Raw genomic sequence first — 15,736 nt, forward strand, 5'->3', positions numbered from 1 at the left:
ATATTTCAGAAAAAATCTATCCTAATATGAAATATGGACTCTAGATACCCAAAACGATCTCGAAAAAGAAAAAAGCTAGAAGATGTATATTTTCTGATTTCAAACCTTATAAAGCTACAATAATTGAAACAGTGTAGTACTGTTATAAAGGCAGATATATAAACCACTGGAGTTAAATAAAAGCCTACAGATAAATTCTTCCATACATTGTCAAGTTATTTTTGACAAGGTTTCCATGAACATTTGGTGGAGGAAATAATAATCTTTTAACTAAATATTGTTGAAAAATAATAATTACATGAAAATGAATAAAACTGGACCCTTACCTAACACCATATACAAATATTAACTCAAAATAGATAAAAGACCTAAATATAAATCTTAAGACTATAAACTTTTAGAAGAAAATCTGGGTCATAAAACCTCACATTAAAATTGGCACTTATTTCTTGGATATGATTTCAATGGCACAAGCAATAGAAGGGTAAACAAACTCCCTAAAAAAAAAAAAAAAATACGCCGGCCGTGGTGGCGCACACTTATAATCCCTGCGCTTGGGAGGTGGAGACAGGAGGATCGCACTGGTTCAGAGCCAGCCTCGCTGGCTTAAGAGACCCTGTTTCCAAATAAAAATATAAAAATAGGTCTGGGAGTGTAGCCTAGACGTAGAAGGGCTTCCAGGAACCCCAGTACCACCAAAATAAATAAATAAATAAATAAATAAATAAATAAATAAATAAATAAATAATAAAAGTAAAAAAATATTGTATATCCAAAGACAATGTAGACAGAGTTAAAAGTTACTGATAGAATGGGATAAAATATTTCCAAATGCTATATCTGAAGGTATATTAATATTCCAAATAGAAATCCTAAAAATTAGCAACAATAAAAGCAAATAGTTTAGAAATAAGAAAAAGACTAACATAATGAATCTCCAAAGATAACCAATCTTAGTTGTCTGTTGGATGGAAAATATTGTTCCTCTGGTTCTGGTGTGTGTTACCTATTTCTTCTTTGTAGTTAATCTCTGAGTATTTTCTCTAGTGCTGGTTTTAAAGACATAAATTCCTTCAGTTTCTATTTCTCATGGAAGCTTCTTACTTCCCTATCTAATTTGATAGAAAGTTTTGCTGGGTAGGAAATTTTTGGCTGGAAGTTGTTTTCTTTCAGAGTTTGGAATATGTTACTCCAAGCCCTTCTGGCTCTCATGACTTGGTTTGGGAAGTCTGGAGTGATTCTAATTGGTTTGCCTCTGAATGTCACTTGGCCCTTTGTTTTTGTTGCCTTTAAGATTCTCTGCTTGGCTTCCACAGTGGTCATTTTGACAATTATGTGGTGTGGGAATCCTCTTCTCCGATCCTATCTAAAGGGAGTTCTATAAGTTTCCTGGACCTGTGTATCGACCTCTTGCTCTATGTTTGGGAAAGTTTCTGCTACTACTTCCTTGAAGAGATTGTTGATCCCTTTGGCTTCACCTTCTTTTCCCTCCTCTATTCCAATTATTCTTAGGTTAGCTCTCTTGAAATGGGCCCATATTTCTTCAATATCAGATTCCTGCTGTCGGATTTTTTTTCTAAATTAGAAATTATGCGTTCATTTTTGGAGTGATCATCTTCTAGGAGCGAGATTCTCTTCTCCATGTGGTCTAATCGGAAGTTTGTGCCTTCTCTGGGTTCTTCCCTTGGGTCACTACGACTTCACTTAAGGTGCTCTGGATCTCGAGTCTGTGGTATCTCAGTCATCACTACTCCTTTACTGGATTGTATCGCAAAGTCTCAGATCCAGGGAGTCAATCGAGGCTACTTTAGACCATGGGGGGTGCCAGGTTGGGCGTTCTCCTATGGTGTGATATCTCTGCCACCGCCACTCCCCCACTGGGTCAAGTCCCTGGGAGTGCAGTACTGGGATTTCTCCTCGAGGGGCCACAATTTGACTCACTGTTGTTGAGTGCGCTGATGGAGCTGTAGTGAACTCAGTGTATTCACTGCTGCTGCCACCAGTAGCAATATGGCACCACTCTCACGCCCTCGGCCATGAGGCTGGCATATTTCTTCTCTGTTTTTGAGCTCTGCTCTGAGTCCCTGCAGGGTGTGCTGAGCCCAGCCACTGGGAGCTTTAGACGCTCCTTGTGCCGAGAAATCTGCCGAATTCCGCCCGGCTGATCCACAGCGGCTCACCTCGGCTCGCTGTCCGCTGCTCCTCTCTGGAGCCTGGTGGGCTGTTGAGTGCGTTGGTCTGGTGCCGTCCGGTGAGCTCGCTGCTGCCGTCGGCAGTATGGCGCTGAGGCCGGCGTATCTCCTCTCTGGCTCTAAGCTCCGTTCACTGAATTGGGATTCTTAAAAACCATCTAACAAAACGTTCCCTGGAGCTGCAGGTGTCATAGCCTTAAACCACTGGCTCTGGTGTACAGGACACCCCTTGAAGCCCCACCTTCATGAGCCCCTTTAAATTGCTGTATGATTGCCCATTTTTTTGCTTAATCGTGCTTTCCCTTCAGATCCCCTTCCCTTGTCTTCCTATCTCCCTTATTTGTCTTTTCTCAAGCACCTCCTTAGGGAACATGCTGACCAATATCTTCCCCAACCTGGGATTGAAGAAGCAGCTTAACACCCTGCAGCCAAGGCCCTTAAGCCAGGAGACCAAGTCCTCCTCAAGTCACTTCAACCAAAACATCTCCAACTACAGTGGACTGGAACCTTTTACAGTGATCCTCATCACACCTAGTGCATCCAAAATGCTGGGGGACCCCACCTGACATCACCTTACTCGGCTAAAAAGGGCTCCATTACAACAGCCCTATGACAAATTCTCCTGTACAGTGTTGGAGCCCACTAAGCTTCATTTTTCTCGGCATAATTCTCTTTAATGCTTTAATTTCAGCAAGCCCACCTGTTTATGTCTGGAGTTCACAATGCAAGCAACCTATTTGCCTTCCCTCCATAGAACGTTGGACCAACCACAAGGTGGGATCAGTACAGTGCTCTTCCTCTTTGGATGCTAGATAGCCATAAGTATTAAACTCTCTAAAACCTGTTACTGACGCTCCCGACCAACAGTATGTTTTCCATTAGACAAGACTGACCCATACTTACCTACTGCTGAAAAGGGTGGTGTATGTCTCCTTCTCAGGAAAAATGCTATTATATTAATGAATGTGGTCTAATAGAGAAAAATGTCTAAATTCTGACCAGGTTAAGCGAGAATCTAAAAACACAATATTGACAATCTACATCATATCTGTAAAGATTCTAAGGACCAATAGATGTTGGGCTCCTTCCCCTCCTGGCAAGGGCCAGTAGCTGATGGGCTCCTTCCTTTCCCAGGACCCATTTTCATGATTTGTCTTTTCTTTTAATAGCTCCTCGTCTGTGAAAGTTTATTGGAACGCGGATTACCGAGCTGTCCAGGGTAACCTCCAATCAACTGCTGCTGCAGCTATATTCCCACTTGACTACTTTCGAAGGACTCAACCTCTCCTGGCCAAGGGGAACCTATGATGCCCCCTGTGAGCACGGAGTCGTTATGAACTCAGTCGTCACCCAATATCACCAAAAGCCCAGGATAATAGGTTGGGTCCTTCCCTTTCCCCCAAGGGACCCCACAGTAGGGACAGGAGGCAGAACCCCGGACTCCAGAGCAGAGATGCCACGAGACTCCAGATGTCACGAGAGGACCAGCATTCCCAGGCCGCTAGTTCCACCCCAAGACCCAGCTACATAAATACCTTCACTTCCTCTCTGCCATGTGACTCTGTCGACCAACTGTGACAGTGATAACTGTGACTCTGCTGCTTGTTCATCAGTTCCTTCCCCCACAGTTGGCAGACCTCACCATAAGATGCCAGTTTAATAAAAGAGGCTTTTAATAACTCGGCTGTTTGCCTCCTTCGCAATGCCCAATTGTGGCTGGCTGTGAACCTGTGATCCTCCTGTCTCAGCCTACCAAGTTCTGGGATTACAAGCATGCGCCTCCATGCTGGGCTCTAGTTAAGACCCCTTTTCAAAATAAAAAATAGAGTTAGGAGTGTAACTCAGAGGTAGAACACCCCTGGGTTCAATCCCTAGTACCTACCCCCCAAAATGGGCTGGGGTGTAGTGTCCCTGGTTTCAATCCCCAGTTCTAGATAAAATATATAACCATACCACATAATTTAGAATTTTTTTGAGAACTAGACAATTTATTGTAGCATAATAGCCGGCTATTGAACACCATTTGTGTTCCTTTAGCAATATAATATGTTCAATAAAAGCTGACTTGTCACATTAATTTACATATAACAGCTATAAAAAAAGGTAGACATGCATTTAGCTTTACTGTTTGTGCCTTAAAAAGAAAAGGGAAAAAAACCTAATTTATATTCAATCTTAATCCTCCAGTGAACTTTCCTTTGAAAAACCCCAAAACCCCTTTGGCTAGATTTGAAATTCACATATTTAAGTCAGGCCATAATCTGTGCTACAAAGCCAAAGTCCTTAAAACTACACATTGTCCTGTGATTCTTTTTCTCTCTTTGATAGTTGTCTTACACTTTTTGTTTGTGGTACTGGGGGTGGAACCCAGGGGCTTTTCTACTTCCAGGCTATACTCCCAGACCTATTTTATATTTTATTTGGAAACAGGGTCTCACTAAGTTACTGAGAGCCTAAGTAGCTGAGGCTGGCTTCGAACCTGCGAGATCCTCCTGTCTCAGCCTCCCAAGCGCGGGGATTACAACCGTGAGCCATCATGCTCGGCTTGCCTTACACTTTAAAAATTGAAAGAACACCAGAATCATAGAACTGAATCTTATGGTTCTGTGCCTTTATTTTACAAGTAAAATTCATTATTTCTCCCTCCAGGAGAACAAGGACCAACAATATATGAAATAAGAATAATGGTGGAACTCTAATGGGCAATATTAATTATTACTGTAAATATAAGCAGTCATTAGACATACCCCACCTAGAGAAAACAAATCCAGTCCTGCTTTTTAATAATTTTATTTTTCTAATGTTGTTACTTTAATTTTCCATAGCACCTTGGCAATGTTGAAAACAAATACAAGGATGTTCTCATTTTAACATATTATGCAAGAAACATGTGTCACACCACTTTTTGGGGGACAGTTTTGAACAACAGAAACCAACCTAAGCAATGGATAAAATAGAACTGGTTCTCTCTCCCCCACCCCAACATTTGAGATGTCATTCAAAGGCCACCTGAAGTAGGTTTAAAAAAATTCATGTTTCTGTGGATAATTCTTTAATATACAATTCAGTATTTTATGCTGCAAAACTGAAAACAAAACCACTTCTTACCCAGTCTGTAGTATCTGAGTTGTACTTTTAGAAACTGTATTCTCAAAGATTCACAAAAAGTTCTTAGCTTTTAAAAGTATTTACGGTGATTTCCAAAGGGCAATTTACTCTCAAATTGAAAACAAACTCTTTCAACTTAAACTATCACCTTAAAACATTCAGCTAATGAAAGTCCATGTGTCTTCTTGAAAGCTCAGACTAACAAAATTTGGATATGCCGTAAAAGTTTAAAGTTAAATGGCCACCAAATTGTAATGAAATATAAAAATCTAGGGAAAAAACCCATCATACATTATACTTAGGAACTTATAAAAACTCCTCAAAAGGTATTTAATACACTGTCTGCTTTCAAGTTTTACCATTTCCATAGAAAACTGAAACATTTTAAATATAGTTAATATACATTGCCAACACAAATATTAGAGACTTAACCCCAGTGTCATTCAACTGTGTCAAGGTAAAATCAATGGATATTTAAGCCAAAAGAATAATTAAGGCCAATAACTAATAAAACAGGACAAAGTGTTTCAGTAACTTTAAATACTATTTTCTGTTGAGCAATACTCTTCTTGCTCTCCTTTACACTACTGAAGATGCTAATATTCCATCAAGAAGCCTTTTGAAAAGCAAATCTGGTTACTTAGAAAGAAAACGAGCTGGGCATAGTAGCACACCCTTGTAATCCCAGCATTTGGGGAGGCAGAGACAGGGGGAGGCAGAGACCTGAGGATCGTGGTTTGCATACAGCCTCAGCAACTTAGTGAGGCCCCTTGCAACTCAGTGAGATCCTGTTTTAGGGCTGGGGGTGTCTCTCAGAGGTAGAAGCCCCTGGATTCCATCCCCAGTACTGCAAAAAAAGAAGAAGAAAAAAAAGAAAGAAAAAGAAAAAGGAATGTAAAACAGTATTCAAGCTAAGTTAAGGAATTTTAGGAAGCAAAAATAAATAAAAATTCTGTATGCCATTTGAACGGCTGTAAAAGAAGTACATTAAAAAATGACTGAAAGGTCTTATCTTCCTCCAAAATACAGTTGAAAAAATTTAAATGGATCACTATTTTAAATGCTATTGTATATATCTGGCAAAACTGGGATTCCTCAGATTGGAGAAAGACCCTAGATATTATGAAAACCTTAATTATTGTTAAAGATAGAAAATGGAGACATTTTTACAATGTCTCTATGTACCTTCTCTGTGAAGTGCAAGGTCGTGAACTTGTATGACTTTTGTTCTCTTCATGCAGAAAGAACTATGGCAGAGCACTTTTCCATACATTTGATATAATTATATCTACTTTTAGCCTCCAATAGCTCAAGGCAATGTTAAGCCATACAGGTGAAGAGAAAAACTGTATATTTAAACTCCTCCATCTAAAGAAGTAATAAACAGTGGAACTACAATGAACACTCACCCTCCTCAGAGTAATGCTGGAAAAAAAGTCAACTGTTTCACAAAATTCACAGGCATCATGTAGTTTACCTTAAATTGGATGCAAAAAAAAATAAATGCTAAATACATACTGTGAATATGTATTATACACACACACAAACACTCATTCTCTTTTTTCCCTATATAGCCCATCAAATGGGAACAATTAGGTGTAATGAGGCAAATTAAATTAAAAACATTCATTATATTTTGTAAGAAAACAAAAATGGTCATGTCTTTACATTTTTACTTTCAATAATGTTTAGAGAAAAAGCAAGACTACATTTGCTTTCTTCAAAAAGAAAACTCCTTTCCTGTGTTTCAATTAGAACCTTTAAGGGATGGGGAAAACAGCTTAGTGGTAGGCCAGGTTCTGGGTTTGATCCACAGCACCACAAAACAAAGACAACAACAAAACCTTGGATTTTTAGAAGTTGGCAGACTAACAATATATCATACAAGCATACAAATATAAAAAGCCTACACCCACAACACATTGCAAAAAAAAAGTAATGTTTCAGTTTAAGTGCGATAATTACGTTTATAATCCTTACCAAGTTGTTTTTTTACAAAATGTTTATTTTTCTTAAGTCCAATGCATTCACAGGGTGTTAATACTTTAAATGTTCCATTTCCACCAACTGTAGCATTATTTAAGTAAACCAAAATAAGTACTTTTATCATACATATAACCAATGATTAATCCTTTTATTAAGGTCCTAAACCTTCCCCTAAATTTTAGCACAAGTAGTTTTATTGTTTCATTTAGAAGCTGATTTTAAAAAATAGTGTATACAAATGAATAGGTTCAAATTGTGTAAATATATTATATCATGTTATCATCCCACATCAAAGCAATTGCCAGGCTGAAGAATAAGTTACAAAGAAATAATAATTATGGCCTGTACAGAAATGTGAAATGTTTTCAAAGCACTTAACCCACAAATACAAATCTCCAAAACTTAAGAGTTGAAAGATGAATTTCACAGTAATGTAATTTTAACCTCCATTTACAATCATTTTAATATATTACCAAGATGTTTATGTCACAATGTGGCTTTCCAGTGTTCACAATTTACAGTTTCAATTTGTACATGTGTAACTCACTAACATATAGGACAGTTTTTACTATTACAAACTATCCCTAAAAAGAAAAATAAAACACTCTATGTGTATGTAAAGTTTGAACATAGATTAATGCAACATGGTTTTTGATATTTTAGCCATTTTCTAAATACCAGCATGTAAACTTGCCTACTTAATATATGACAGCTACAAGTGTATTCACTGAGAAATTATGCATTAATTTTATTCAACCATTTTTCTCACCTTATCTCAAAAATCTCTTGTCTTGCTTTTGGTTTCAGGGGATTCCAAACTTTTGTTTTGTGTTTGAGAAAAGGAAGGAAGAAAGAAGATAAATACACTACTGTAAACAGAAAAAAAGTTTTCCCAAATTAAGCCTTAAAAATATTCTCTTTAATTCTATTCTATTTAACATTTTACAAAAGTCAGTTGACATTGTTTCATTTTCAATACTAACAAAAAATAAATTACTAGCAGGTCAGTCTGCCCTACCATTCTGGGACATAAAAATCTAAGTATGTGAACAGATGAGTAAAATACTTCAATGTTCAATTTCAAAATTTACAACAGTTGTATGATTTGACTAGACTGGTCAAAGCAATTAGAAACATGCAGTAGATGGTTGGTCATTCTGCTTTTGTCATTTTGTTATTTGTGGTTGAACAGAGAAAAACAAAGTAACAAAAAGATTGTTTCCCATTTTAAGGAGAGGAGGATTGCAGGGTAGTTTAAATCTATGAAATCAATTTGATCCACTGACTCAAGTCTAAGGTGAAATACTTATTTTTTTTAATAACCCCCATTCTTTCCTTATATATCAAACTGATTGGCAGTCACATCTCCAAGTACAATCAGAGCTTAACAGCTTGTTGAATGAAATATTAGTAAAGTCAAAAAGACTAAATTTCAAACTAGAATAAAAATCTACTCAAGTATTACATTCAATTTTTAAATCATTTACTAACATAACGACAGATTTGGCTTAAATCACTCTTACACACATTCACACCCACAATAGACACCCCAGCCACTGATCTGCTCTGCAACACAAGGCCATTTAATCAGAGATGGCATTCTCTAAGCCAAAACTTTAAATAGATTAAAAAAAGTAATTTCTAATTTTTACAGAAATGCTTCTTCAAAAATAATTTCTCTCACTCCCTCATCTCTTATACTGAAGGATGTATAATGTTCCCCCCCCCAAGCTAAATCTGAACCCTCAAAATTGATTCCAGGCAGAAAAATCTCTGCAAATTAAAATCAAAAAGAAAAATACAAAAATTATATTTTTATATGTGTATATATTTATATTTATATATATTTATACTGATTGGAACCCTCCAGTACTTTAAGATCACTTTAGAAATGAATTTTGGAATCCTACTACTCACAACTCCAAAATTCATAATGATTTCAGAATGTACTTTGTTTCCTTCCTGGTTATCCCCTTTCCCCCTCCAAAACAGTTCAATATAGCCATGGCTCAAGTTTAATTGAAAGAGAGAAAGTTTTTGAATAGTTTTTTTTTTTTTTTAATTTACTTTGGTGATCTGGGTGGCATGTACTGCTCTTTGCCATTACGCCGAATCATTCCCTGAGGTATAGCCCTGTGGCTAAACTGGCGTCTCTGTTCCCTGATTTTTCCAGCTGCTCCCCTGGGAATGGTATTGCCTCGGAAACCTGAATAATCCTTACTACCCCTTGCTTCTGGCTTCTCCTGTGGTTTCTCAATGGACTTCTCAGGAGCTCCATTCTCTTCATTTTTGGTGGGAGATACAACATTGGAGCGAAGTTCTCGTAATGGCTGCACAAGAACTGGAGTTGGCTCTTTAGGGGGCTTCTGGCACACTTCAGCATAACTTAACTTTCGGGGCTCCTTTGAAGGGATAAGTAGAAAAAAATTATGGTACATATTCTCTAAGTAACAAAATACAAAAAGGATAAGTATACCCACAAGAAAAATTTAAGTCTTTCTGAGTGAGGGCAACAGATGCTGCTGCTATTAGAGTAATTAGCTTAAACATAATAAGAGTCTTAGAAATGTATCTATGATATAATCCTACTTGAGGAATTATCAGAAGGATGTTCAACTCAGCAAGTGCTGATGTAAACACTGGAAACAACTTAAATGCTCAACAAGGGCTGACAGAGTGAACCAGCAGTGGACAGCCATCACTACCCCAACCCCCACCTCCATGCTCTCCTCTGGTACTGGGGATTGAACCAAGGGGCATTCTGCCTCTGAGCTATACCTCAGTCCTGTTTTTTATTTATTTTGAATCAGGGCCTCACTAAGAAGCTGAGTCTGGCCACAAACCTGTGATCCTCCTGTCTCAGCCCCCCAAATACTGAGATTACAAACATGTGCCACCAGGACCAGCTATTTACTGTCTTTTTAAGTAAGATAAAATGTTCTTAACCTATTTTTTTTTAAAGTACTATAATTAAATGCTACCAGTTATATCACTGAAAATATTAAGATAAATTTTGTAGTTTTTCCTCTGCCCCCTTTATTTGGTTTGTTTTGGGTGGTACTAGGGATGGAACCCAGGGGCATTCTACCTCCTAGCAACACCCCCAGCCCTATTTTTTATTCTTCATTCTGAAACAGGGTCTCACTGAGTTGCAAAGGGCCTCACTAAGCAGCTGAGGCTGTCCACAAACCACGATCCTCCTGTCTCAGCCTCCGGAATGCTAGGATTACAAGCGTGTACCACCATGCATTGCATATTCTTTATTTTTGAAACAGGGTCTCACTGAGTTGAAAAGGACCTCACTAAGTAGTTGAGGCTGTCCCGCAAATCACAATCCTCCTGTCTCAGCCTCCCGAATGATGGGATTACAAGTGTGTGCTATCATGCCCAGCTTCCCCTATGTTTTATATTTCCTCAATCATAAAACTTGTGAAATGATCCTAGAATTTGAATACAAGTGGAAGTGAACCCTAATGAGTTTTATAGATAGAACAAAAAGAATTTTAAGAGGTTGAGATCTCTTTATGCTATCCTAAAAATAGTAAATGTGGATAAGAAGCTTCTTTTTGACTCTAGGTTAAATGATAAGGGGGAAAAAGTATAAAAAGAAAATGAACAGTAAATTCCTCATTCCTCAACATGACTGAAACTTCCCATCTTTTCAAACTGACACTAAATTCCTTTAGTCTTTTTCAGATATAGACAGTCCAATTACTTCTAAATGACTCTGCCCTAGGAAAGTGTTATGTGAATACTTCTTTTATTATCTACGGTATTTTTTTTTAAAATATAAACTAAACTCTTCAAGTTACCTGTAGAGTCACAGCTATGGGTGCATTTATGTTACTATTACAAGGTGAAGCAGTATTTGCCCGTGATGGCTTTGTAGTACTTGGGGAAGAAACAGGTACAGTCATCTGATTTTGAACATCCTTCTGAACAGTGGAATCTTCTATTAGATCCTTTTCTTGCTGAGTTGTGCTAAGGAAAAAACAGCTTGGCATTAGACTTAGCATAGCAACACGTGAAGTACTCATAATAAAAAGTAATGCTGAAGATCTCTTTTTAGGGGGGTTGTGTGTGTGTGTGTGTGTGTGTGTAAGGGGGAAGGGGAGCAAACGGGAGGGAAGGAGGGGGAGAGTGGGAAGGAGAGAGAGAGAGAGACAGAAAAAGAGAGATACTGAGACTGCAGATACTGGGGATTAAACCCAGGGGCATTCTGCCTCTGAGATACATCTCATCCCCTTTTATTTTATTACTCATAGTACTGGGGACTGAATGCAAGGGTTCTACCTCTGAGCTACAGCCCCAGATCTATTTTATTTTGAACCTAGGCTGGCTTCCAACTTGCAATCTGCAGTCTCAGCCTCCCAAATACTGAATTATAGGCATATGCCACTGTACCTGGCTTGATCTTTTTATATTGAAACTTGTACCTTAATGCAGGAAGCTCAGCTGGACACGGAGGACTGGTACTCATAATGAGTTGTGTAGAACTGCAATCTGTCTGCTCATCCTCTGTAGGCACTGAACAACTAACTCTCAAGTCTTCATTATCCTTAAAGTGAAAAGATATTTCAAAATTACTTTTAGATATTCTTCCAAAGAAGATATACAAATGGCCAATAAGTACTTGAAAAGATGCTCAACATCATTACCAATAGAGAAATGAAAATTAAAATCTCACTGAGAAGTCACCTTACACTTTTTTTTTTTTTTTTGGGGGGGGGTACTGGGGTGGAATCCAGGGGAATTCTACATCTGAGCTACACCTCCAGCCTTATCTAATTTTTTACTTTGAAACAGGGTCTTACAAAATTACAGAGTGGCTAAGTTTCTGAGGTTGCCTAAGAACCTACAATCTTCTCAGCCTCCATTTAATAAGCATGTGCCACCACGCCCAGCTAAGAAGCCACTTTATATCCACTAGGATGGCTACAATAAGATAAACATTAACAAAAATAATGAGATATTAGAACTTTCATACAATGAGAGTGGCAATGCAGCTGCTTTAGAAACCTATCTGCTTTGTTCAACATATGGCTGGGGATCTAACTCCACTTGCTTAGCATGTGTTGGACCCTGGGCTTGATGCCCAGCCCAGGAGCTACTGGTGGTTACAGATATCCTATGACCCTTCTATAAATTTCACTCCTATATATATCACCAGGAGAAAATGCATTTATTTATTTATTTATTTATTTATTTATTGCAGGTCTGGGGACGGAACCCAGGGGCATTCAACCTCACAGCTACATCCCCAACCCATTTTTGTTTTGTTTTGAAACAGGGTCTCAATAGATTGCTGAGAGTCTGGCTACATTGCTGAGGCTGTGATATTCCTGTCTTATTCTCCTAAGTACTGGAATTATACAGGCATGTGACACAACACTTGGCTTAGGAAAAATTCTCTTAAGCCAAAGAGGCTGGCTTTTGAACCTTGCATGATCCTCCTGTCTCCGCCTCCCAAGCGCAGGGATTACAAGCGTGCGCCACCATGCCCAGCAAATGTGGTATATTCAAACAATGAAATATTACTTGATAATAAGAGGAAGAAAGTTGCTTCAAGATGAATAAAACTTGAGGATATTCTGCTAAGTAAAATAAGACATGTCTCCAAAATACAAATACTATATGATTCTACTCATCTGAGGTATCTAAAACAGATATATTAGAGACAAATATAGAATTGTGGTTGCCAGGGGATATGAAAAAGAGGTAGCAGGAAGAACTTTTTGTTGTTGTTGCGGGTCTGGGAATGGAACCCAGGGCATTCAACCTCTGAGCTACAACCTCTGCCCTATGTTTTATTCTTTATTTTTGAAACAGGGTCTCACTAAGTTGCGAAGGGCCTCACTAAGTAGCTGAGGCTGTACATGAACCATGATCCTCTGGTCTCGGCCTCCCGAATGTTGGGATTACAAACGTGCGCCACCACGCCCGGCTAAGATGTTGTTTAATGGTTAAGAGTCTTAATTAATTTTATGATATGACTTCTGGACACTGGTTGCACAACAACTTTAATGTACTTACCATTACTAAACACATAAAATTTAAGTAGTTATGATGACAATTTCTTTTGTGTGCGGGTCTGGGGATGGAACCCAGAGACATTTGACCTCTGAGCTACACCCCCTGCTCAATTTTTTATTCTTTATTTTGAAACAGGGTCTCACTGAGTTGTGGAGGGCCTCACTAAGTAGCTGAGGCTTCCCGTGAACCACAATCCTCCAGTCTCAGCCTCCCAAAAGCTGGGCCACCACGCCCAGCTGACAATTTCTTGTTATGTGTATTTTGCTACAAAAATTTTTTAAAAAATAAACAGGAGTAAGGAAACACTCTAGAATTTAAAAATTCATTGATGAAATAAAATTTTCAATAGTTTTAGAAGATAATGTTCAGGAAAACTTTGTAAAACATGAGTAAAAACAAAAATAAATCTAGGAAAGGCAAAACAGGAAAATTAGGTTCAACATATAAGGTCCAATATCAGAGTAAGAATGCAATAGAGGAATAAAGAATTTCTTAAAGTAATGATAAAAAGAAATTTTCCAAAATGAAAGGACAAGAGTTTACAGACTGACTGGATCCAACAAATATCTAAGTGCAATGAAGGGAAAGATCTATACCAAGATGTATTATGAAATACCAAAGATTAAAAAAGGATGCTAAATGCTTTCAAAGAGGGGTATCTCAGTCAACATGGTCACTGCTATAATCAAAACAACTGACCACACAATGTAGAGGAAGGAAGATTTATTTGCTCACAGTCTTTTGGAGATTCTGGGTTCAGTCCATGTGAAGCGAGGGTCTGGAACTCAGGGCATGGCGGCGGGAAGCAGAGAGATGGAGAGAGCGAGGCTCTACTCTCACATCATGGAGGCAGGAGCAAGAGAAGAGAGCAGGGGAGAAGGAAGGATATATAATCCTCAACGCTACACCTCAGGGACCCCCTCCCTAACAACCAAGTCCCATTTCCAACATTGTTACCTTGTTTTTGTGAGGATTGGGGGTGCATTCTAAATCTATACCATTACAATGGGTAATAATTATAGGTCACAGTGATCAGCAATCAGAAACCTTAGGTTTAACAAAATAATCTCTAGAAGCTAGATGATTTCCTAAAAACAATGTATAAAGAATGCAGTAAGGTGTGGTGGTGTGCACCTATAGTCTCAAATACTCATAAGACTAATGCAAGAGGATCACTTGAGCCCAAGAGTTTGAGACCAGCCTAGACAAAAACTTGAAAACTCCAAAATATTAAATTTTGAGTCTCTAAAAAATTAAAATTTAGCCGGGCATGCCGGAGACAGGAGGATCGTGCAGGTTCGAAGTCAGCCTCGCTGGCTTAAGAGACCCTGTTTCCAAATAAAGATATAAAACAGGTCTGAAAGTATAGCCTGGAGGTAGAAGGGTTTCCAGAAACCCCAGTACCACCAAAAAACAAAAAAATACATAAATAAAATTTAAGCTGAGTGTGGTGACACACACTTGTAATCCAAGGACTTAGGAAGGAAGATCACAAGTTCATAGCCAGCCTCACCAATTTGTGAGACTATCCACAACTTAGTGAGACCCTGTTTCAAAATAAGAATAAGCCGGGCGTGGTGGCGCATGCTTGTAATCCCCGTGCTTGGGAGGTGGACACAGAAGATTCCCGCAGGTTCGAAGCCAGCCTTGTTTCCAAATAAAAATATAAAATAGGTCTGGGAGTATAGCCCAAAGGTAGAAGGGTTTCCAGAAACCCAGTACCACCAAAAATAAAAAATAAAAAAGTATGACTACAATGCACCAATAAAAAATAAAAACAAAGAATAAAATAGGGCTGGGAGGTAGCGTATCCCTGGGTTCCATCCCCAGTACCAAAAATAAACAAACAAAAATAAAAATTTAAAAGAACAAATCATGAAGAAAAGGTTGACAAGTATAATCATACTCAAATTAAAATTCAGAGCCTGGTGTGGTGGCACACACTTGTAATCACAGTACTTGGGAGGCTGAGACAGGAGAATCTGGATTCGTGGCCAGCCTCAGCTACTTAGTTAGGCCCTCCATAACTTAATGAAACATTTTTTTCAAAATAAATAATAAAAAATAGGGCTGGGGGGTATAGTTTGGAGGTAGAATGCCCCAGCACCACAAAAAGAAAAAACATAAAACTGAAAGATAATTTGCATACCTGTAAATAAGAGTCAGTATCCAGAATACACATACAAATTACATGATTTATAGAAGACAATCCTATAGAAAAAATATGCCAAGCCAGTGGTGGTGGTGCACGCTTATAATCCCAGTACTTGGGAAGCTGAGACAAAAGGATCATAGGTTTGCAGCCAGCCTCAAATACTTAATGAAGCCTTTAGCAACTTAGAGAGACCTTGCTTTAAAATAAAGAATACAAAATAGGGCTATTAGTGCGTCCCTTAGCAACTTAGTGAGATCTTATT

At 38.4% G+C, this 15,736-nt stretch overlaps 1 protein-coding gene across 9 annotated transcripts in view; it reads right to left on the reverse strand.

Annotated features, from left to right (window-relative positions):
• Positions 1-9,349: 9,349 nt before the first annotated feature.
• Positions 9,350-15,736, reverse strand: part of LARP4 (La ribonucleoprotein 4) — a gene marked incomplete at both ends in the record, with an annotated part of 46,668 nt that continues 40,281 nt past the window's right edge. For 8 of the 9 annotated variants that reach the window (XM_080705946.1, XM_080705950.1, XM_080705948.1 and 5 more), the window contains 3 exons: positions 9,350-9,688; positions 11,099-11,267; positions 11,723-11,844. In XM_080705946.1, coding sequence (XP_080562072.1) covers positions 9,350-9,688; positions 11,099-11,267; positions 11,723-11,844 — 630 coding nt within the window. The remainder of the gene's footprint in view (positions 9,689-11,098; positions 11,268-11,722; positions 11,845-15,736) is intronic. The other variant, XM_080705943.1, reaches the window with a different exon arrangement.

Source organism: Muscardinus avellanarius (assembly GCF_963383645.1).
Source record: "Muscardinus avellanarius genome assembly, chromosome: 11".
Lineage (NCBI taxonomy): Eukaryota > Metazoa > Chordata > Mammalia > Rodentia > Gliridae > Muscardinus > Muscardinus avellanarius.